Source organism: Elephas maximus, chromosome 1 (genome assembly GCF_024166365.1).
Source record: "Elephas maximus indicus isolate mEleMax1 chromosome 1, mEleMax1 primary haplotype, whole genome shotgun sequence".
NCBI classification, from domain to species: domain Eukaryota; kingdom Metazoa; phylum Chordata; class Mammalia; order Proboscidea; family Elephantidae; genus Elephas; species Elephas maximus.
In genome coordinates, this window is record NC_064819.1 from 60,413,064 (window position 1) to 60,437,710 (window position 24,647).

General features: G+C 42.1%; 1 protein-coding gene across 2 annotated transcripts in view; it reads right to left on the bottom strand.

The window, feature by feature from the left end:
• The window catches only part of DTNBP1 (dystrobrevin binding protein 1), a 183,982-nt gene that overhangs the window by 7,420 nt on the left and 151,915 nt on the right, over window positions 1-24,647 (bottom strand). For both annotated transcript variants that reach the window (XM_049884328.1, XM_049884337.1), the window contains exon 8: window positions 4,688-4,843. In XM_049884328.1, the coding sequence (XP_049740285.1) occupies window positions 4,688-4,843 (156 nt within the window). The remainder of the gene's footprint in view (window positions 1-4,687; window positions 4,844-24,647) is intronic.

Genomic DNA, 24,647 nt, shown 5'->3' on the forward strand with positions numbered 1-24,647 from the left:
CACCCGCCCTGGCTTCTACACACTTGATGCCAGTATCACCCCCGTGACAACCAAAGTGTCTCCAGACATGGCCAAATGTTCCCTGGAGGGCAAAATCACCCCCAGTTGAGAACCACCGCTTAATGAAGAACTGTAATTAAGACCGTATGTTTTTTTGGCTCAGGGCTAAACAAATAAGTGTAAGAGAAGAAAGAGCCTAGCAAAGCCTCAGAAGGCAGTGGGAATCAGATCGCTGGTGCTGAGACACGTGGTTATTACAACACATACATAGATCACCTGGAGGTAGATTAAAAATCCAAATATAAAATGGAAAACATTAAAACTTTTACAACAATACACAGGAGAATATCCTTATAACTTGGAGCAGGAAGGACTAAAGATACGCAAGTACAAGCCATAAATAAACAAAAACTGGTAAGGCTGATTGCATTAACATCAAAAGTTATTTTTTTTTTTAGCAAAGGTCAAGCTAAGACAAGCCAAGCCACAGATTAAGAGAAGGTATTTGTATCAGATATAATCAGCGAAGGTTAACAGCCACACGGATAAGACTCCATAAAGACAACCAACTGGAAAATGGGCAATCGAGGAAATGCAAACTAAAACCAAAATAAGAGGCCATTTCATGTGAACAAACTGACAAAAATTGAAATGTCTGACAAATGCCAAGTGTTGGCAGAGATGTGAAGTAATAGGAATACTGGGACAAGGTGAGGGGGATCGTAAACTGGTACAAATATTCTGGCGGGCAATTTGCTCAAATCCAGTAAAAGTGAAGCTGTGTGTATGCTATGATCTCGTAACTGTTCTAGTTATAGCCTCTAAAGAAGTGGCTCTCGGGATGTGGTCTCCTGACCAGCAACCTCAGCATCACTTGGGAAGTTGTTAGAAATGCAGATTCGCAGGCTGGCCCCAGACCTGCTGACTCAAACACGCCGGTGGTGGGCCCAGCAGGCTGTATTTTCACAGCCTTCCAGTCACACGACCTCTGCCGTAAAAAAGCTTACACATGTGTGGGCCGAAACCTAGTGTAAGAATGTCCATAACGGCATTCTTTTTAAGAACCTAAAACTGGCAACTTGTATGTCCATCGGGACAACACGGAATAAATAAGTTAGATAGCCACACTCAATGGAAATGTTTAACAGAATGGTGCTGGGTTCCGCTATGGGTGATCATCCAAAACTCCTGCCTGAGAATGTGAACGCCACGAACACAGACAGTGCGATGCTACTTGTATCAAGGGTTTTAAAACGTGCAGAGCATATCATGGACTGTTTTGGGGTACGTACCAAGGGAATGACAAAGGCTAAAAACAGGACAGTCACCTCTGCACGGGAGAAAGGCACACGGGAGCCTTCACCTGTGTTGATTCTTGAGCTGGGTGGTGGGTACACTGGTATTTGTATTACTCTTTATACCTTTTCACATGTCTGAAATATTTCAAAACATGATTTTTTAAAGACCTGAAGCAAATATGGTAGCATATTAAATCTGGAAATGTGGTATGCTATATTACTCTCAGTTCTCTGGATATTTAAAATACTTCCCAATTAAAACCAAAACCAGTCACCAGTCACAGGAAGTCTCAAAGCTCTAAATAAAACCTCATGGAGAGATGACTGCACAAAGTTAAGATCATAACTTGGGAAGTGTGTTTTGAGGTATTTTTGAATTCTAGAATGTATCTTGGAGTCCCTGGGTGGCACAAACGGTTCACGCGCTTGGCCGCTGACTGAAAGTTTGGAGGTTTGAGTCCACCCACAGGCGTCGCAGAAGGAAGTCCTGGTCATCTGCATCTGAAAACGCAGCCTCGGAGACGGGATGGAGCACAGTTCTGCTCTGACACCTGTGGGGTCACCGTGAGTCGGGCCAACTTGACAGCAGCTGGTCTGGCCTATTGTTAATCCTATCACTAGCCCAGACACCACCTCTTTCCCCAGGACACCAGGCCCACTTTGGGACATCAGAGAGCAGAGCCAGTCTCTGGGTAGAGCAGGGCACCCCCTGGCTCCAGAGGCTCTACAAGCTCAGACGGGAGCCACAGGAAGCCGAAGTCTAATTTGGGGAGTACAGAGAACACGAAAACACAGGTACAGAATAGAGCACCTCCAAGGTTATCTATGAATAACGGCACAGTCAAAACACCCCGACGCTAAGTGATGAAAATGGCTACACTTCCTGAGAAAACAGGAATCATGGCAGGTAGAAGGTCAAGCCCAGCCGAGGTCCTACAGAGTCCTGAATTATGTCCTAACAGCACGCTGAGCTGTGCTGGGCGCTCCGCGGAGCGGTTTGCCTGGGATCTATAACCGTCTCCTCTGTTGCCAGGCGCCCTGGCCCTGCCTAGCCCTTTCTGTGCCGAGGCCCTACTGCACTGCAAATGGGTCACAGTGCCCCAGCGCCCTTTTACTCTAACTTTTTGAATAAAATTTTCCATGCTTTGTCTTAATCTTTAAAAAAAAATGATACTTTGGAAAGTGAGACAAAAATTTAGACTGCTATTTCTGATGCAGTCGAATGAATCCAAAGCACCATGTTTACTGTGGGGCTTTTTTTTTAAATTGATTCTTGTAAATTAAACTGCCTGCCCCATATTCATCTGTGAAGAGGAAGCATCCTCCTAAAAGAAATGGACTTGTCAGGCTGGGAAACCCACGGCGTGGCCCTCGAGAGAGGCCTGGCTATTTGTGGATATCTTTTCGGCCCTAGTCAAGAAAGCAAGCCAAAAAAAATCCTCCAATTTTTTAATTCAGTGTTTTCAAAACCACATGTATTGGCAACATGTACCTGATGTTGTTTTTTTATCTTAAAAAAAAAAAAAGCCCAACACTTTTTTGAAACTTAAAATCATTCTTGAGATTCTCAAAAGCACAGTTCACCTACCTGATATTTATTGATACCCACTCTACAGGATTTGCTGAGTCCCCTCCCTGCCAGGCACCCAAGGACCCTGCACCCCACACCCAGCCCACCTCCAGGCCTCCCCATGCACTGAGAGGCCCCTCTGCCCCTTGGCATGCTCCCACTGCCTCCTCCTCCCACTCACATTTGGGCATGTGTCCCCTATTGGAAAGGAGCTTTTTAAGCGGGACCTTGATTTCTCTTTGCCTCCTCTGGTTCTGAACACGTGCACAACACAGGCCCCCGGGGCTCAGTGGCATCTCTGAACTGGACAATGACAGAGCTCAGCAGTCAGCAGTAAGTCCTGCCGCCGCTCCCTTCGTGCCCCGCCTCCTCACACCCTGCCCCAGCCCCTCATCGTGCTGACGTTTTCTGGCGGGCCAGGACGCGTGTGTTCTGACAGGACAGGACACAGGTCTCCAGAGCAAACCCTGCACTTCTGCCCAGAGGAGCCACAGGAGGCTGCGTCTCTACGTCCCACACCAGATACGGACTAACACCCCGAGAAAACCTGCAGCCTGACCTGGAGAGGAAGACAGGCTGTGTATCACTGGGGTACAAAACGGGAAGCTGAGTGTGTGGAGGGGCGGATGTTAAACCTCAAACCTACACCCAGCCCGCTGGGGTTAAGAGCGTTACCTGATCGTGGGTGCCCCCAGTGCATCCCAAGGCCTTCAGGTAGTAACTTTTGATCTGTTTGTCTACGGTATTTTCCTTCCTCATTCCTTGGCTTCTTGAAGCTCCCCAGGGAGGGGCAGAGAATCAAACTACCATGAAGCAACAGAGTGAGGGTGACAGACAATGGAGGGAGGAGGGGGCAAGGTTTAGGGAACAAAGGTCAGAGCCTGGTAAGCCAGGGAAAAGGCTGAAGGTAGAGTACAGAGAGATTTGGGGGTTCCAGGGGTGATGAGAAGCCCAGGGAAGACAGGCAGGAAAACGGGCACGCTCCGGGCACTGCCCCACATTAGTGGGGTTGATGGCGAGGCTGCCACATCGGGCTGGGCACTGCAGCTGGGAGGGGCCCACCCTCTAACCTGGCCTCGGGGAACATGTAAGCTGCCCAGCAACCACTGCCCAGCCCCACTGCCTGCTCAACTACCAGGTCATCAGAAGGAGAGGCCAGATGGAAGGAGCCCAGCACCCTGATTTCTCCCTGCTCAGTTCATTCTGGGGAACGGTCAGAGCTGCAGACAAACATTTATGTATTTGACGCTAGTGGCAGCGCCAGGCACAGAGGTAACCCAGAGATAAAGAACCTAAATGTCCACCTAGTATACATCCTGACGGTGACTGTGCAGCCTTTAAAGCAGACCCTGTTAAAGAATTATTAATACGACTGGGGAGACGGGGAGACCCTCATACGGTATTAAGGAAAGTTAGACACAAAGCCACACACAGATGTAGTTAGATAGCAACTACATCAGCATAGTCTCTCTCACACCCGCACGGAGACGGTGAGAACCACACTGAACACTATAGTGACTACTTCTGTTTTGTAGAATTATGGGTTCGTCTTTTAAACTTTTTTTTACAACAATTTCCAGGTTTTCCATAAGCATAATTTATGTTTGCAATTCTGAAAGATATGCTAAACAATTTCTTCAACTGTATCTTAGAGCTATAGGAAGAGGCAAGGCAAGAACAAGACACACATGGTGTGATGCCTACTTTGATGTCTAGAGTCTAACAATAGGATGTGACTCCCGAGGACAGCATCCCACACCCCCCTACCCTGGGGAGCAAGTGGCATAGCCCATCGCCTCTGCCAGCCCTCCCAACTTGCCTCTCCTCTCTGCTATCTGCAGGTAGCCTGTGGAAAGGTACTGCTCCATGTCCTGCTGGAAGGCCTCCTCAAAAAACTTCTGCCGCTCCTTCAGCTTCATTTGCTGGGTCTGCTCCATTTCTAGAACCTTCTGGGTGTGCTCAGCATCTAGTTCAGCTAAGGAAACAAGAACTCGGGTTAGGGTTTGAAAACGGACTGAGGTACAGGGTGGGCATAAATACCTACTAGCATCCACCCTGGACAACATGAAGAAGAGCAGGGCATCAGGATTGGAGGAAGACTCTTTAAACACTTGCGTTATGCAGATGACACAACCTTGCTTGCTGAAAGTGAAGAGGAGTTGAAGCACTTACTGATGAAAATGAAAGACCACAGCCTTCAGTATGGATTATACCTCAACATAAAGAAAACAAAAATCCTCACAATTGGGACCAATAAGCAACATCGTGATAAATGGAGAAAATATTGAAAGTGTCAAGGATTTCATTTTACTTGAATCCACCATCAACACCTAAGGAAGCAGCTGACAACACATTGCACTGGGCAAATCTGCTGCAAAAACCTCTTTAAAGTGTTAAAAAGCAAAGATGCCACCTTGAAGACTAAGGTACGTCTGACCCAGGCCAAGGTGTTTTCAGTCACCTCATACGCACGTGAAAACTGGACACTGAATAACGAAGACTGAAGAATTGATGCCTTTCAATTGTGGTGTTGGCGAAGGATATTGAATATACCATGGACTGCCAAAAGAATGAATAAGTCTGTCTTGGAAGCAGTACAATCAGAATGCTCCTTAGAAACAAGGATGGTGAGACTATGTCTCACATACTTTGGACATGTTACCAGGAGGGATTAGCCCCTGTAGAAGGACATCATGCTTGGTAAAGCAGAAGGTCATCGAAAAAGAGGGATACCCTCAACAAGATGGATTGACACAGTGGCTGCAACAATAGGCTGAAGCGTAACAACGATTGTGAGGATGGCACAGGACCCAGCAGTGTTTAGTTCTGTTGTACATAGGGTCGCTATGAGTCAGAACTGACTCGATGGCACCTAACAACAACATCACCCTCCAAACTGATAATGACACATTCCTTTTACAAAGGTGGGCTGATGTCCCGACTGCTCATACAGCCCGCCTCCTCTCCCACCAACCTGCCGAGCTTCTTCTCATGAACTGTGCAAGTCAGGCCCCTCCCACACTTCTGCATATGCCATTCCCTCTGCCTGCAATGGCGACCCATCCACATCTCCCACGGAGACATGATAAACAGCTGTTCAGCTTTCAAGGCTAATTTCTCAATCCTTCAACTAATTCAAGTAGAATTTGTTGCTCCATCCTAATGTTTCCACATCACTGGGTTCAAACTTTTGTAGCTGGCTTAAAAATTGCAAGAGGTAAAGACTTGGAAAATACTGAAATATCAGGCTTCAGTGGAGCTTCCAGACTAAGACAGACTAGGAAAAAGGACCCGGTGGTCTACTTCTGAAAAATTTGGCCAGTGAAAACCTTATGAATAGCAGCAAAACATTGTCTGCTATAGTGCTGGAAGATGAGGCACTCAGCATACGACTGGGGAAGAGCTTCCTCAAAGTAGAGTCGACCTTAATGGCGTGGATGGAATCAAGCTTTGGGGGCCTTCCTCTGCTGAAGTGACACAACTCAAAATGTGAAAAAATAGCTCCAAACATCCATTAGTAACTGGAACGTAGAATGTACAAAGTATCAATCTAGGAAAATTGGAAGTCGTCAAAAATGAACGGAACCACATAATGATTGCTATCCTAGGCATTAGAGAGCTGAAATGTACTGGTATCGGCCATTTTGAATCGGACAAACATATGGTGGGAATACAGACTGATTAAAAGGACTTCTTCCTTCAGTACCATTGGTTCCCGCTCACATGGTACCTCCTGAAATGGATGAACGTCAACCAATTCTTTATGGTATAGTGACTCTATGTGTTCCTTCCATCTTTAGATGCTTCCTCAGTCGTTTTATATTTAATAATCAGGCTTTTAAACAGAACTAAGATTTTCCTGGTGAAAGAGATCCAAAGCATGCAGGGGATTTGACATGAGGGACATTCTCCATTGCTGATTTTGAAGCTGAAGGAGGTCATGTAGCTAGGAATGTGAGAGGTGTCCAGGAACCGAAACCAGTCCTTGGCTAACAGCCAGCAAGAAAACGAACCTCAGTCCTACAACCACAAGAAGCCAGGGCTCTGCCAACAACCTGGATGAGTTCGGAAGCGGATTCTCCTCCAGGGCCTCCAGAAAGGAGCACAGCCTGGCCAACACCTTGATTTCAGCCTTGTACGACCGTGAGCGGAGAGCCAGTCACACCATGCCCAGACTTCTAACCTACTGAACTGTGACCTAATACATTTGTGTGATTTTAAGCTGCCAAGTTTGTGGTGCCCCATTAACCAGTACTATGGGATTACTCCAGTAAGCTGTTTGTATGAATTCCTAGCCTCTGCCTGATTCTGGCTGGTGAAGAGTTGAAGGAGGACAACCTGGGTTCTTCTATTTAAATAAGTTTTTCAGAGCACCCAGGCTGTGGCAGACACGGGCTAGGCTGCATTTGGCGGAAGGGCAGGGTGCTGTTGTCCCAGACAATCTAACCATCAGCAGAAAGGCTCAGCTGCCTTGTGTCCTGGGATAAACTGAGTGCCCAAAACATTAAAAAAGAACTTCACCCACGGCAGCGTTCCCTCTGGTTCAACTTTGGGGAGAGTCAGCTGGTGGGGTATTAATCAAGTGATTTAAAAAACTAAACTCCGCAGAATTTACAAAGAACTACAATGGTCTACAAGGCCTCACCTTTCATGACTCCTGAGCACAACATAATCCTGTATGTATGATATATTCTAAAGGCCCCACCCGAGGAGCAGATTGTTAATCCCAAACTAGCTATAGTCTCTAATACTTGAAATGTTCTGGGCTTTCTTCTGGTAATGTAATCTACATATACGCAAGGAATACAAACTAATATTAACCAAAGTCACACAAACAGGAAAGTCAGTCTTTGCAGCGATAGATAATGCGCTGTCATTACTACACCCACTCTGGATTCCCATGCCATCCTAAATTACAGATTTAAGCCCACTTCATATCCGTGTGTACACGGAGATGCATGCAGACGTGGGTCCTGCCCCTTCTGGCAGACACTTCTGGTACCCATCTCACGATGGTGCCTCAGCCCACCTCTGAATTCAGCTGCAACGCTGGAGAACAGCTCCAGGTGAGCTCACTCCTGTGCCTGCAAGGTCCCACCTCAAGGCCACGCCTGTGATTGCAACGCCTTCTGCTCAGGGCAGTCGCTGAATCCCAGAGGACCCACAGCAAGCTTAGCTCAGAAGTTCTAGGAAATTATGGCAGCTGTCAACCCGGTGACAGAAATCTGTGTATCAATGCTTAATCTCCTTCCTTTGGATGGACCATTCTAGGCTGCATTCTGAATGCTTCTCAGGGATCCCTGGCCACACAGCAACTTCGGTATTGGCTTTACTGGCCTTTCTCCTTTGCTGTTGCATTTCTCTACTCCCTGATTCCTGCTTCTTGGAATCACCTTCCAAATAAACCACCTACAGCAAAAATCTTTGTCTCAGGCTCTGCTTTCAAGCTTCAGCCAAGACATCTGTTACTATCTATAACAAACTTAACCTGAGCCTTGGCTCCCTCCTCTGTCAAAGACGGGTAATACACCTCTTTGATAAGGTTGCTGGCAGGATGAAAAGAGATAACATATGAAAATCACTAGGCACACAGCAGCTGCTGGCCAACAGCTGACAGTTAATACCAGCATTATTCAAAACAGACTCTTCCTGAAAAGAGAGTGATATGACATATGACCAAGACCCAGGACTAAGTATGACACTGAAAATCACCCGAACTCTCAGCCCCACTTAGATACTTAAAAAGAAGTAACTGCCTCTCATTGCCCCGTAATAAATCTGCAAGGAATTTAGAGTCATAAGGGAGGGGAAAAAAAAGCCTTTAGGGGTACCTTTCATATTTCTCACCGTAGCCACCAGTATCAATCTCAAATAGATAACTAGGGAGAACACAAAATTTCATTACCAGTGAAGATGGTATAATCAATTCTCGATTACATGTTTTAATGGTGCAAAAGGGTGACATAAGACACATGAAATTTTTTTTAAAAACCGTATGATGAAGTGCTTCATATCTGAAAGTACATTAGAATAAGAAATCCTAAAATATGTAAGTATGCTTTAAACACTTCGAATGAAGTTCAGTTACTCTTTCTTTTAATATAATTCCAGAATGTTGTTGTTAGGTGCTACCAAGTCAGTTCTGACTCACAGCAACCCCAAATACTGCGAGACCCTGAGCCATCCTCACAATTGTTATATTTGAACCCACTGTTGCAGCCACTGTATCAATCCATCTCCTTGAGGGTCTTCCTCTTTTTCATTGACTCTCTACTTTACCAAGCATTTGTGTCCTTCTCTAGGAACTCGTCCCTGTTGATAACATGCCCAAAGTACGTGAGACGAAGTCTCACCATCCTCGCTTCTAAGGAGCATTCTGGCTGCACTTCCTCCAACACAGATTTGTTCATTCTTCTGGTAATCCATGGTATAGTCAGTATTTTTCGCCAATACCATAATTCAAATGTATCAATTCTTCCTGCTTTGAGCTTCCTTATTCATTGCCCAGTTTTGCATACACGAGACAATTGAAAATACCACAGCTTGGATTAGGCACACCTTAGTCCTCAAGGTGACATCTTTGCTTTTTAACACCTGAAACAAATCTTTTGCAGTACCTTTGTCCAATACAATACATTATTGGATTTCTTGACTGCTGCTTCCATGGGCATTGACCGTGGATACAAGTTAAATGAAATCCTTGACACTTCTAGTATTTTCCCCGTTTACCATGATGTTGCTTATTGGTCCAACTGTGATAATTTTTGTTTTCTTTATGTTGAGGTGTAATCCATACTTAAGGCTGTAGTCTTTATCTTAATTCCAAAATAAGCAGCTCAAAAACAAAGAATATAGAAACCATGAAAGGGGTTTTAATTAATGACCATATTTTAACTGAGTTACGATTTTCTATAGGTAGATATATGGATATATCATTTGAATTTCATTCTTCTTAAGATTTCAGTTCCTTCATGTTTCTGAATTATTGGTTCTATAGTGTTTTTATTAAAGTGTTAAAAAGCAAAGATGTCACCTTGAGGACTAAGGTGCACCAGACTCAAGCCATGGCATTTTCAGCCACCTTGTATCCATGCAAAAGCTGGACAATGAACAAGAAAGACCGAAGAAAAACTGATGCATTTGAATTTTGGTGTTGGCAAAGAATACTGAATATATCGTGGACTGTCAGAAGAACAAACATCTGTGTTTGAAGAAGTAGACCCAGAATGTTCCTTAGAAGCGAAGATGGCAAGAATTTGTCTCGTGTACTTTGGACACACTATCAGGAGGGACCAGTCCCTGGAGGAGGACGTCATTCTTGGTAAAGTAGTGGGTCAGCAAAACAGAGGAAGACCCTCAACAAGATAGACTGACACAGTGGCTGCAAAAACAAGCTGAAACATAGCACATGACTGTGAGGATGGCGCAGGACTGTGTAGTGTTTCATTCTGATGTACATGGAGCTGGAATCAACTTGACAGCATCTCACAACAACAACATAGTGTTTTTATCTTAGAGTTTCTATATTGGGATGCAATCCAATCATGTCTCAACCCTCACAAAGGGGAGGATGGGGTTAGGTAACATAAAATGACTTTAAAACAACAACAAGCAGAAATCACTGTTTAGCTGTAAAACATGTCACTCACTGCCCAATGCCACTGAGTCAATTCCGACTTACAGTGACCATATGAGACAGACAGAAACTGCCCTATAGACTTCCCAAGGATGTAATCTTCATGGAGGCAGAATGCCATATCTTTCTCCCAAGGAACAGGTGGTGGGTTCGAACCACCAACCTTTTGGTTGGCAGCTGAGTGCTAACCAGGGCTTCTTTGTTACTCACTAGTTACTTAAAATATCTATACCTGCCCTATGTTAGGAAACCCTGGTGGTGTAGTGGTTAAGTGCTATGGCTGCTAACCAAAAGGTCAGCAGCCACCAGGCGCTCCTGGGAAACCCGATGGGGCAGCTTTACTCTGTCCTATAGGGTTGCTGTGAGTCACAACAGACTCTACTGCAACGGGTTTGATTTTTTTTTTTTTTTTTTTGGCCCTATGTTCACTCAGACTTTACTTCAGAGTCTCTCTGTGTCTCAGGGTCAACCAGTAAGCAAGGATCACAGCAGAGCAGAGTTACCACACCAAAGTAGCTGTACGTTCAGGTGATCATAAGAAAGCATATGGCAGACATTTAAAAACAGCTTTGCTGCTCAGCAGCTACGAGAGGTTCACCCTAAGCTCCCTGACTGAATGAGGATGTTCAAGTCGCCCTGCGTCCTGAAATCATCAGTTAGCCGTGTCCAGCCGATAAACAAATGAGGGAGCGCAAGAATGATGGGAGAATACCTGAAGTGAACGCTTCAAATTCCAAGGTTTAATACCACCTGAATTTTAGAATGTTAGGGAAAAATCTAAATTGTAGGACATTATTCAACAAGGAAAAACGACCCTTTGTTCACATTTAAGATGTCACTTACTACACTCGTTGAAAGCCAGAGAAACACAAAGATTTAAAGGACTTCAACAAATGGCCTTAGAATTAAAAAGGAAAACCCCAGAAAAAAAAAAACAGCAGGTTTTCTACCAGGAGTCAGGAGTAATCATTTAATTTCATTATCAACCCAGGGCTATGTCTCCTTTTGTTTTGACTTCAGGTCATCCCTCAAGTTTTATCTGACCGCAACTTCCACTTCAGCCAACAGTATCAATTTCAAATGGATAATTACTCAAAACACCACAAAATTCCATCACCAGGGACAATGATATAATCCATTTTCAATTATATGTTTTAATAGGGCATAAGGGTGGCATAAGATATACGAAATTAAAAAAAAAAATCCATCAAGCTCTTTTCAGGGACAGTTTTAACCTTTCCACCACTAAGCCTTCTAATGGAACTGCTAAGCAGTAGGAGACAGTGAGGTGTTTGTGACAGAAAGGCCCCAAACTACCTTTAGGAAGGAAAGGGACAACATGAGGAATCCAGGATACATTTCACCGTGAAACCACAGCATTTAAAAAAAATGTGAACTGAGAAAAATTCTGATAATCCCTACGTTGTATTAAAGATTGAGAGCATTTTCCACTGAAGGTAAATAACCAAGACTGACTAAATTTAAAAATCTATAATTTATTTACAATTCAGATGTTTTTATGTTGAGCTAGAGAATATGAAATTTAACTTTGTGCCATGATCAAGGGTGAACTGTGAAATCTCTGTACATTTTGATACAAATTTCTAAATACAAATAGGTAAACAAATATCTTCCCAAAATGTTTTTGATACAGACCTCACTGCCAAAGGGCTGGTGAACCGCATGACCACTGAAAGCTCTGTGAATGTGACGGAGTAAAAATGGGGACCTACTAATATATTTTTTATGTTTGTAATTATTGGCATTTAATAAGTTTTTATGATCAAAAGAACAAAGCATACACATTGTGGAAAATTTTAACTATAAAAAAGCACAAATCGTAAAGTGAAAATGCCTTTGAATGAAGAGACAAGCACCACAAGCAATCTGGCGTATAACCATCGGAGGCTTTTTTCTCCCCTTTAGGTTGAACAATACGAAACTGCAATATTCAGTCTTTTTTTTTTTTAACCTTTTGGTACCACTGGAAGAATTTTTTTTGTTTTTAACTTGTTTTGAAATAATTATAAATTCACAGGACATTGTAAAGAAAAGTATGGGGAGTCCTGTGTGCCCATCCCCCCAGCCTCCCCCAATGTTAATATCTTATACAATTATGGTACAACATCAAAACAAAGGAATTGATGTTGGTGCAGTCCACAGAGCTTACTCAGATTTCACCAATCATAAATGCACTCATTGATGTGTGTGTGTGGATCTGTGCAATTTTATCACCGTGTAGCCTTGAGTAGCTACTGCCACAATCAAAATAACTGTAGCATCATCACCTCTCTCCTCACCCTTAACCTTCCAATCACTAATCTCTTCCCCAAATCTACAGGTTATTCGCAAATGCTATATAGATGTGATTGAGGTTGGCTTTTTTCACTCAGCATAATTTCCTTGAGGTTCATCCAGGTTGTTGTGTATATTGCTAACTTGTTCTTTTTTATTGCTGAGTAGTATTTCATGGTATTCATTAACTAGTCACCCTTTGAAGGATATCTGGGTTGTTTCTAGCTTTTGGCTGTTACAAATAAAGCTGCTAGGAACATACATGTACAAGTTCCTGCATGAAAAGAATTCATTTCTCTGGGATGAATGCCCAAGGGTGCGACTGTTGGGTCATATGGTAAGTCCACTTTTAGTTCTGAAAGGTACCGTCAAACTGTTTTCCAGAACGGCTATTCCATCTTACATTCTCCTATGATCAATAAGCCAGTGGTCGAGTTTTTCCATCCTTGCCAGCACTTGGCGTTATCACGGGGACCACTAATTGTTATACAGGGAAATCTGCCAACTCCTGTATCCTTCCCTGCTCTTTCTCCCCAGAATAAGTGTCTGTTAGGAACAAGTTTCACCTTCCTCTTAAATAGTTTTAATAATTGCTGTTTTTCTAAAGGCACTTTCACTTCCTTGAGGCATTTTCCTTTTATTCCCTAATTTATTTTCCTTTACATTTGGGCTTAGTAAAATATATTTTAACTTCAGAAAATTTTTATTCAGGAACTGAGGACTTGTAAGTAGAAGACAAAAAAATACACAAGATTTCTTAGGTTATTTCCAGTTTTAAAACCCACCTATTCTGTAAGTTTTACCATTTAACAGTTATATTTTCTTTCTATCTTAAATTAATTTTCAAAATAAGGCACGCACAATAATTTTTTAAGAATTCCCAACTCCTGCCCACTTTAACAAATGAATACAAATGATCTCAAACTGGACCAAAAAGAAAAAAAGATCTTTAATTATATTTTCCCAGATTTAGGACTTCTTTTATACATCTATTTTTAAAATATCAAGTTCTGTGGCCTTGTATTTCTACAATTTTTAAAACATTTTCTATCTAGACTTCATCAATAATTAGTTTCTAAGACAGACATAATTAATTTATACCATACATTATCTCTGTGAATATTCTAAAAGTATTACATAGCTTTCATTCCTCAGAATTGATATTTGGAAAAAAATTCTCCTGTATATGCTTACTGATACATTTTTAAAAAGAAAGGTTAAGTGACATTTTACAGAACCTTTCTTCACCCTCCTTCCAATACACACACACGCACACACACGCCTCTTACATGCAGTTATCAAATACCACATGGCAACATTTTATTTCTTCTACATGCAACTAAGAAAGGATCATCCTTACCTAAAATACAGTAGTTGAGAATAATGGCAGATTTTGTAGTCAGTCGGAATAAATAACTCTTTCAGACCTCAGAGAACTCATCGCGACTCCCGAGGAGGCTTCACAAAGTCAGTCCTTCCGAGCAGCTCCTGGAAGAGCCGTTTCCTAAACCCATGTTACAGGAAACACTAGTATCTCAGCTTCCGGAACACCTTACTAATTTCTATCAATTACCCTGAAGGAAATGACCACTATCTAGAGTATCAGACTACAGAAACACAAATACAAGAAAATTTGCTGGAAACACTGAGTGAGAATGCTCAGCTATGACTACCTTTTTTTATTGGAGGGGTATAGGGTTTTCTGGTTGGGTATGGTGGCTAGAAGGTCTCGACTTCTGCGCCCATGTCTGGGCTATGGTTCTCTGAGCCACCACTCACCCCTGGAGGCTTCAGATTTCCATCAGTAAAGGTAGGGAGGGGATATGATGACATGGATAAGAGGGTCACTTCCAGTTCTTAAATGCCACAGGTCTATTTTTATTTACTTTGGATTGGGACAGGAAGAGTAATCCCAAATCTTTTTTTTTTTTTTTTGGTAAAATTATGTAAAAATCAGATGAGAAATAAGGAATGTCGGACTTTTTGAATTAGATGATGACATTTCAAGAGAATTAGATTCAACTGTTAACAAAAACCTACAGGTATTTTTGCATTCATTTTTCTGGTCATTTCATTGCTTAAAGAATGATTAGGACCAAAATGCTTAATACTGAAGGAAAGGTGAGAACACATTCCGCTGTGTCAAGAGGTTTGGGGAGTCACTGCCGTGTTCAAGATCCCCCGGCTCAGGTGGGGGGGTGAGCAGCAGAGCTCTGCTGTACTTCCTCTGGGAACTGACTCAACACCAAGTGCAAGGGTAAGATGGGTACAGTTCAAGGCCGCAGTTCAACTCCACTTGAAAATGCTATTGTTCATTGACAAAAGAAAAATACATCTTTGACAAAAGATGCTTTTTACAGAAACATTAATAAATAAATACACTGCGTACAATACCAAGAGTGTATCATGTTATCCCATTCTTTGGATGGTTTTCAATTTTTTTTTTTTGTTGTTGTTAGATTAAAAACTCCATGCTAGAAGCTTTGTGTTATGGATATTTAGACAATACTCCAATTTCCTAGAATTTTTAAGCTACATCTGACACTTTCCTGAATTTTACCTAGGGCATTGACATATTTTTAACAAGTATTGGGTGGGGGGGAGACGCTTAGAGAGTTTCGATCACCACAGGAATCCTTTCAAACTCAAAAGATGTTATTTCAATGCTGCATGAAAAGACTCCAACAAAAAAAAGTATAAACTAGCTGCCTATGAGTGTAATTCAGTTATCAACCAAAGGGGTTAGAGAGACCGTGTTTCTAGGCTAGTGGGTCTCAAAATATGTCACTGTCATAATGCTGCCATGGAGTTGGCCCCTAACTCATGGCAACCTCGAGCACAGTAGAATGAAATGCTGCCTGGTCCTGCATCATCCCCATGATTGGTTGTAGATCAGACCATTGTGCTCCTTAGGGTTTTCATTGGCTGATTTTCAAAGTAGATTGCCAAGCCTTTCTTCCTAGTTCATCTCAGTCTGGAAGCTCCACTGAAACCTGTTCAGCATCATAGCAGCAAGCCTCCACTGAAAGATGCTGGTGGCTGTGCCTGAGGTGCATTGGCTGGGAATCGAACCCAGGTCTCCTACATAAAATGGGAGAATTCTACCAGTGAACCACTACTGCTCCACTCTCCAACTTGAAAACAAAACAAAACAAAACCCCACTGCCGTTGAGTAGATTTGACTCATAGCGACCCTATAGGAGAGAGTGGACCTGCCCCATAGAGTTTCCAAAGCTGTAAATCTTTATGAAAGCAGACTGCTACATCTTTCTCCCACAGAGCAGCTGGTGGGTTCGAACCACCAACCAATTAGTTAGCAGCCAAGCACTTAACCACTGCACCACCAGGGCTCCTTTCTCATGCTTTAGGGGCACCAAAATCACTCAGAGTGCTGGTTAACACACAGATTGCTGGGCCCATGCCCGGAGTTTCTGATTCAGTAATTCTTAGGGGCCAGAGAATTTGTATCTCTACCCAATTCCCATGTCATGCCGATGCTGCTGGTCCAAGGGCCAGACTCTGAGAAGCACTGCTCTAGGTGAATTACATCTGTGCGTCGATGTCATTCATGTTCTCACTCTGTACAGATATTTACATTATGGGAAAAAATAAGTATATGCGGAAGCTGGCACAATTCATGGAAATGACAAAAACTTCCTCTCCATCACTCCCTTTCAAATATCCACAAAATCATCCCCAAACAGAAAAGCTCCAGCGGCAACCAAAGCACATCATCATAAACAAGCGTCACCTGTCACCATTCCCACTGATGGGAGACGAGCCCCTCCCTCAGGGCAGGAGTCCCTGGGAACAACTCCATCCCACTCTGTGGAACCCACTGTGCAATGCCCGGCAGCTTCCATGGAGCAGGAGACAAACCCTCCTGGAACCCAGGTCTAACCAAGGGTGGGTTCTCATCCCTCAGTCTTCAGAGACAGCATGGGGAGGTTTCCCAGTCACCTCTATTCAGATGCTCATGTATAACGATACAGAAAATAAATCTGCATTTAAAACTAATAGACAAAGCCTGAAAATAAAAATTTTAGAGAAGAAAATGTACACCACCCAAAATGGGATATGAGAAAGGGAACGCGCCATCAGACGCAGAAGAGTTGTAAAAGCACGGCCAACAGACCCAAATGCATGCTAATACATTCCTAAGCACCAATGAATCATTTGATTTAAAATTATACAAATTACAGAAATTGACACAAAAAATGAGATTGTTAAATATCAAAATCTAACAGAGAAATTGAAGTTTATTTCAAGTGTTCAAATATTATGGGTATGGCAAAAGATGAAATGCTGCCTAATGGATTTTCCTAGTAATTTTGATATCACAACTTGATCATATAAGAATATTATTTAAAAAAAAAAAAAATGGAGGGGTGAATCTAGCCCTACTAGATACTAAAACATTTTATAAAACAATGATTTAAACATTATGGAAAACAAAGGAGACAGATCACTGAAATGGAATATCCTCAAAACAGACTCAATTATATACTAAACCAATATAATAAAAGATGTATCAGAGACATAAGGAAATAAAGAATTCATAAACGGTATTGTGAAAACTAGTCAGCCATTTAGAAAATCAATTAAGAGGCATACCAGATGAACTGAATACCAAAAACTGAAATAAGGATTATAGTGAAAAGAAAACAAATTTTTAAAGTTCCCAAGACCAAGGCAAGAATTATCAAAGATCGACAGATTTTATATAATATGAACACTAAATACTCTGGGGAAAAACAGCTGCCACAAATGGCAAAAGACCAATATCTTTACCACAGAAAACAAAACTGTCGAGAGAAAAATTAAGACCCCACTAGAATCTTTTCAATGAGAAAAATGGACAATTAATAGAAGAGAAAAGAAAGTTCATCCTTGCATGGCATCAAAAATCAAGCAACATTTTTGGGCAGTTAAAAACTCATTACTAGTGATATAGCATAAGACTTTTAGAAAGCCAATTTGACAATATGCATCAAAACCCACAAAAAAGCCATACACTTTAATCTAACGACCCCTCTTCTGAAGGCATATCTGAAGGACATAATCCATAAGAAGAAAAGGGCTATGTCCACAAAGAAGCTCACTTCTGTATTAAATGACAATCCACTTGACAGAACATAACACAGCCATCAAAAATAATAATACAAACATGGTTATGACATTAATATCTTGTTTTGTTTTATGGGCCTGTCTGATCTTTGGCTGAAGGGTGAACCTCGGGAGTAACTTCATTACTGAGCTCAACAGCTTGTCCGGGAGCCATATTTTCAGGGTTTCTCCAGTCTCTGTCAGGTCAGTCTTTTTTTTTTTTTTTGTGAGTTAGAGTTTTGTTCCACATTTTTCTCAAGCTCTGTCCCAGACCCTCTGTTGTGATCCTTGTCGGAGCAGTCAGTGGTAGTAGCCGGGCACCATCTAGTTGTACTGGACTCAGTCTGGCAAAGGCTGTGGTAGTTGTGGTCCTTTAGTCCTTTGGACTAATCTTTCCCTTGTATCTTTAGTTTTCTTCATTCTCCCTTGCTCCCAAAGGGGTGAGACCAGCAGACTATTTTAAGATGGCCGCTCACAGGCTTTTAAGACCCCAGCCACTACTCACCAAAGTAGAATGCAGAACTTTTTCTTTATAAATTCTGTTATGTCAATTGAGCTAGATATTCCCTGAGACCATGGAGAGCCTTCTTAATTATTGATAATTTTTATACTAGTAACATTCTAATGCTTTGACAACTGGTAATCCTTGACAGACTAAATGGTAAATATCAATGGATAAAAGGTTTGAACCAACCAGAAATTTTCCAATCCTGAAAACCTGGTATGCTTGTTATTCAATGTAATCTCATATTAAAAAGTTTTAAGATAGCTCTCCTTGCTATGGATTTGTGCCATTACACATACTCTGTTTATGTGCTAAGATAGATCACATCTAGGTTTCTAATCAATATTTTCAATTCCTAAATTCTAAAGTTTAAAAATAAAAAACAGTTCTTCCCATCTTTAACATTTGGCAGGAAGGAACAACTTTTCTGCCAACAGATAACTTAAGGACACAAGACCCAAACGCACCCCCTTGCTCCTGACATTTGGATTTCAGTATACCCCTGGTGCTGACGTTATTTTCTCAGTAAGACAGTTCTCATTTCTATGGTAACAGTGATTTAGACTGGCTGCCATTTTTAAAAATGATCTTGAGAAATCTCCAAAACTCATGTCCCCTTTAAAGAGATTGGAGGAGGGGGAAAAAAGAGGAAAAAGGCAATATTTCCACTTTTTTTTTTTTTTATAAGGTCACTATGAATCGGAATCGCCTCGACAGCACACAACAACAAAAATGAGGCAATGGTAACTAAAAAAAGTCAGTGGGGTAGAGATTAGTCACGGTGTTGAAGCCTACAGTTTTTTTTTTTGTTATCATGAGAGAAAAATTTGAGATACAAATTGTTGTTGTATTAGTTGCTGTCCAGTCGATTCTGATTCATGACAACACCATATGTGCAGACAGAACTGCTCCATAGGGTTTTCAAGGCTGTGACCTTGGTCTAGATAATAAGTGTAAATTATCATTAATTATTAAAAATTTATATTTCTGTATTTTACTCATCCAGGAACAAGCAACCATTTGGCACGTGTGAACTAACTTTTACAGCGACCCTATCAAAATGAGTAAAATTCAGAGCTCTGACTGCTTTCTCAGAAGTTAAAGCCAAAATAAAATGAAGTCACAAGTAACACCACTTACAATTTTATGTTTGACCCCAAAAAATGTTGTCAAAGGAATGCCATCTGAGGGTCTATAATTGGATCATTTCTATGTGAGAAACAAAAATGGTTTTCTTCTGTTTAAAGGAAATTTGAAATAGAGAAAAGTCCAGAAACGGGCAGGGTGGCTCTGGACAAGGGAGGTGCACTAGGCGGCATGCCTCCTTCCCCCGACACCCCACGGCAGCCCTGGGTCTCCTCTCTTGGCGCTAACTTTCCTGCCCTCACTAGGTTGCATTATCTATTATTCCAGCATTTTATTAAAAAAAAACATTTTATACTCAGCTCAAAAAAACCAAACTCATTGGCGTCAAGTTGATTCTGACTCATACTCAGCTACATGTTGACTAATCCCTGTGAAAAGTTCTATCAAGACAAGAGCCTTCCCAGCTCTTCAGAGCTGAGACTGTGATTCTAGGGTTAGTGTCGCCAAGAAACATCTGCATTTTAATAGGACACTATAGGATCCAAAAGCCTTTAAAGCTCCATGAGTAAAGCTAAAGTGAGGAAGTACTCTTACCCTTTTAGGGCAGGGGCTGCTGCCCTCTGACCACCCAAGCCCCACCACCACTGGTGCCAGTTCTGACTTTGCCAATCCCACTTCTACTTCATGAACTGTTCTTGGCCAAAGGTGAGTCCCCGCTTTGAAAGGAGGACCTAACCACTTATACACCCAAGTCCTCACGATCCATCAGTGGAACTCCAGGAAATCAAAACTCTGTTAGTTTAAGATTATACATTAAAGTAATAATGCCCAGTGTTAAGATGATTCAGGTGTTAGATTTCTTGAAACTTTAAATATTATGGAAAAACAATGACTTTCAAAATGATCACTTTTGGAGGACTTTTTTCTTCATGCTGCTTTGATTTCAAATCGAGTATTCCAAAAGCTGCCATCTAAGACAACGGTTCCCAACCTTTTCAAGAATGTACGTTTTACTGGTAATTTATTGAGAAAATATATGACAACAAATATCTACTATGAACTAATTAACACTTAAATTACTTTGAATTTTATTTTTCACAATACACACATTTGAAACAGAATACTGCATACATTTATAATAAAAATATTTATCATATAGGACACAAAGCTCAACTCGCTTTTAGATTCAAAGGACTCTTGTTAAAAATGTCCTCCCACAAGCTGGAAATACTCTGCCTCTAAGAGGTTCAGTGACAGTCAAATCTCAGCACACTTGAAAGCTGAACATATCTGTTGGAAACCTCATTATTTCCAGAAAATATATTAGAAATGGGGATTTACCACTTCCTAGTACAAGCTCCGGAGGGCATACAAATGAATGACTTATGAGTAAGTTAGTATTTCGAATGGCTGCCCTGGTCTCCTCTCCTTCCACCCCAGGTCCCTCACTGCCAGCTAATGAGATGGGGATGAGATCTGGATTATGCTTCCCACGGAGGCTGGTGGTGGGCCAGCAGGGCTGGCCGTTAGCAGATCCACAAGTCCAGAAGCAGAAGAAAAGCTGCATAAAGAAGGAACTACGAGGGGAGCTGTGGACGTGTGGGGCAGTCTGCCCCACGGTCAGAATTTCCTCACTTCACTTTGTAATACTTCCTGAAATTGCATGAATTAGAGCTTTATATGGGTTAGCATGTCCCTTTTAAACAAGTAAAATACTTGAAAGTAAAAGACAGTAATTGGGAGCTGGTGACACAGTGGTTAAAGCTCGGCTGCTAACCAAAAGGTCAGCCGTTTGAATCCACCAGCCACTCTGGAAACTGTATGGGACAGTTCTCTGTCCTATAGGGTCACTAGGAATCAGAATCCACTAGACGGCGAAGGGTTGAGAAAATTTTAACATCCGAAATTTAATGTGAATTAGTTGATTATGCTTGCTCTCTCCCCAACACTTCTCTAAGCCTAACAGCTTTATAGAGACAGGAGGAAGGGGCAGAAAGATAATTCTGAAGAATGGCGCAGTAGGTGGGCAACAGAGAGGGCGGCCCAGTGGGAGCCTCAGCATGGACTCTGGCCACTATGAGTGTGTTCATGCCCACCAAAAAGAGGACCAGAAAACCAAAAAGCCAAGTATGAACTGTCAAAGATGTACTACGCCCGATTCAAAATTGTGCTCTGTGGTGATTTTACCCTCTGCCTGCCTGTTTTCTCTTGGCCCTTCAACTACACGATGGGCAGAAAAGTATCCCACAGCAAATGCTTTCCCAGTTACAAACAACTGACAACCAGGATCCCATGGTCTCCGATCAAGCCATGCTCTCTCCTCGCAGGGGCCTCTGGCTCTGTATCTGACTCAGCAAACTTCTGCTCGTCCCCCGTGTCCTAGCTCAGCTGGCCCCTTCTCTGACAAAACCAGGTCATTTGAAGCTCTCTTTCCTCCCTGTTCCCACCGTAACTCCCATCTTCCCTGCTGCCGCTTCCACCATTCCCTCAGACCGAGGGCCTAGAGGGCAGAGACAAACGAAGTCTTTCACATCTGCAGCCCGAGTCCTGTCACGGAATCAGTGCCTGGTGGGAGTCTGATGAAGCACTGGTGGCAATCCCAACATGGGGCCTGCACAGTAAATGTCAGATGTCAGGAGCAGGAGAAGAACAGTCCTGCAGCAGATGGTGGCAGGCCTTCAGAAGGCAGTCACAGCAGGCCAGATGTTCAAGATGCAGCGGCGCAGGAGATAAACAGCACAGAGCAGCTCAGGAAGCAGCAGCCAAGAGCCAACAGGAAATACCAGCATGCTATTATTGGGCCTGAGAAGAAACATGTATAATCATCAAGGCTAAAAGTGGGAGCAGGAAGTGGCCACTACAGGCTTTGGAACAGGCAGTGGACAGTGATGTCAAACTGGTCCATATAATCAGCATAGTAAATAGCCTTAAAACAAACAAACAAAAAACCCCTGCACTTCACAGGACTCATTTTAGTATAAAAATGACATTACCCAACTCTTAGCTGGCAGAGAAACCCGTAAGGCATTAAAAATAGCATTCCGAAGGTAACAAATCACCCCTACGGCCTCTGAACCACTCACCCAAAATTCACATCCACAAAATGACGCAGTGAACCTTTCCTTGGGGTTCGCAACGACTGCCAGTCGGCAGAGACTGCACATGGTGAGGTATTTAGAATAGCACACAGCTTGTAAGAGGAGATTTTTTCTCTCAGTGAAAGGTTCAAAATACCCAAGAGATTATGGAAATTCGATCATATGTACCCAATTAAAATGACAGCAGTTCACACACAAGAAGCCTATTTTGTTCTAAGAAAAGCATAACTGACAAGCTGAGCTAACATTCCTAAAATATGACCCACAGTGTTTTGAAAACTGTGATGTGATAATGTCCTTTTGGTGAACTGTCCTGATAACATGCCAGTATCCCACAGAATGAAGACTTGCCAACCAATCCAATGCAGAGATAGGTTATCTTCTTGGGCCACTTTGTTGTCCTCAACTGTTCTAGGTACAAAGTAGGAACTCAAAAGTGGTTGTGAAATGAGCAAATCAATGATTAATTACGAAACGGGAATCAGAAGACAGAGCATTCAGGAAATGAGTTTAGAAAAATTACTTGCATTTCACCAGTTAAGTCTTTTTGTATATGATCATAAGCAAGAGAGGGAAAAAAAAAAATTTAAGACCCCAAGCACTATGCAGTGAACGAGGAGATGGAACCAAAGCACTAAATGTGGTATTAGGCTAATTAACTGGGATGTCCCGTGAAACCATGACCCTAACCCCCCAAACCAAGAAACCAAATCCCATGAGGTGTTTGTAAATAAGCAGCTTCAGCAGCTTCTTTTTGTTGTTGTAAATACATGGATCACATGACTTTTTGCCAATTCAACTTTTTAGAGGTGTACAACTTATTGACAGCAATTACATTAATCAGCTGTGCAACGGAGTCTTAAGTGCTTGCAAGCAGCCATCCAAGGTGCATTTGGTCTCTATTCACCTGGAGCAAAAAATGAAGAAGAAGAGTCAGAATAGGAGAAGGAAACAGAATGCGTGGCTAATGGCATCCAGGAACAACTGCCCCTTTTGCCATGAGACCAGAAGGACTGGGTGGTGTCCGGCTACCATTACTGAACGTTTTGACCAAAGATTCTGTGGAAGACTTTTGATCAAAAGGGATAAAATGCAGAACAGAATTTCAAATTCTCATGGACTCCACATTTTCTGAAGCCATGAAAGCTGGATAAACCCTGAAACTACTGCCGTGAAATGACTTCTTAAAACCAAACAATAGTTTAGCTTAACTAGTAAAGAATGTCTGCTTTACTGTGCTCTTCTAAGAACTATCTATCTGGGATCAAACTGACAAGAACATCCCGAATATTAGATAGGAAACTTAGGGGGCAGTGAGTTCACGTTACTGGAGAAGGAAGAATTTGGAAAAGAAGGGTGAGGAGAGCGACACCACTGGAAGAATGTAATCAGTGTAACTGAATTGTGCACATAGGAACTGCTGAATTGGTTTATGTTCTGCTGTGTATACTCCCAATAACAAAAACAAAACAAATTATTAAAATATTCTTGCCATCTTTGCTTAAAGATCAAGTAAGGCAAGTCAAGTTTCTTTCATGAGATGGTTTGGGACCTATCCTGGACCACTGCCCTGTTATCATTATGTACTGTTAACATATAAACAAAAGCCCTGGAGAAAGATTTAAAAATTTAAAACACTTTTAAACATAAATTTCACATTATGCAAGATGGTATCATATAAGATACCATTCAGTTCTAAGTTCAGATAAGCTGAAGATAAGCAATTTGATTAGCACTTGGGCATATGCAGGTGAAAATGCCATCCCAGGCCATTAGGTGTCATTTACCTACTGTTCTCCCACCCTGAGGAACAGCTTTGTTCCACCCTCCACACCACACACAGGTAATGCCTGTTCCTCTGCTCTTCACAATCCGGTGAGCTTTATCTCTTCTGCTCAGACAGCTTTGCCATTTCTTAAACTTACATAGAAAAGCCCACACAGTTCCCTTAGAAAAAGACCCAGAAGCCTGACAGTTAATTTAGGAAATCTTTTTCATTTTTCCTAAGCCTAATTTCTTCCGTTTATAACCATGATACGCATACAAGAGAGAA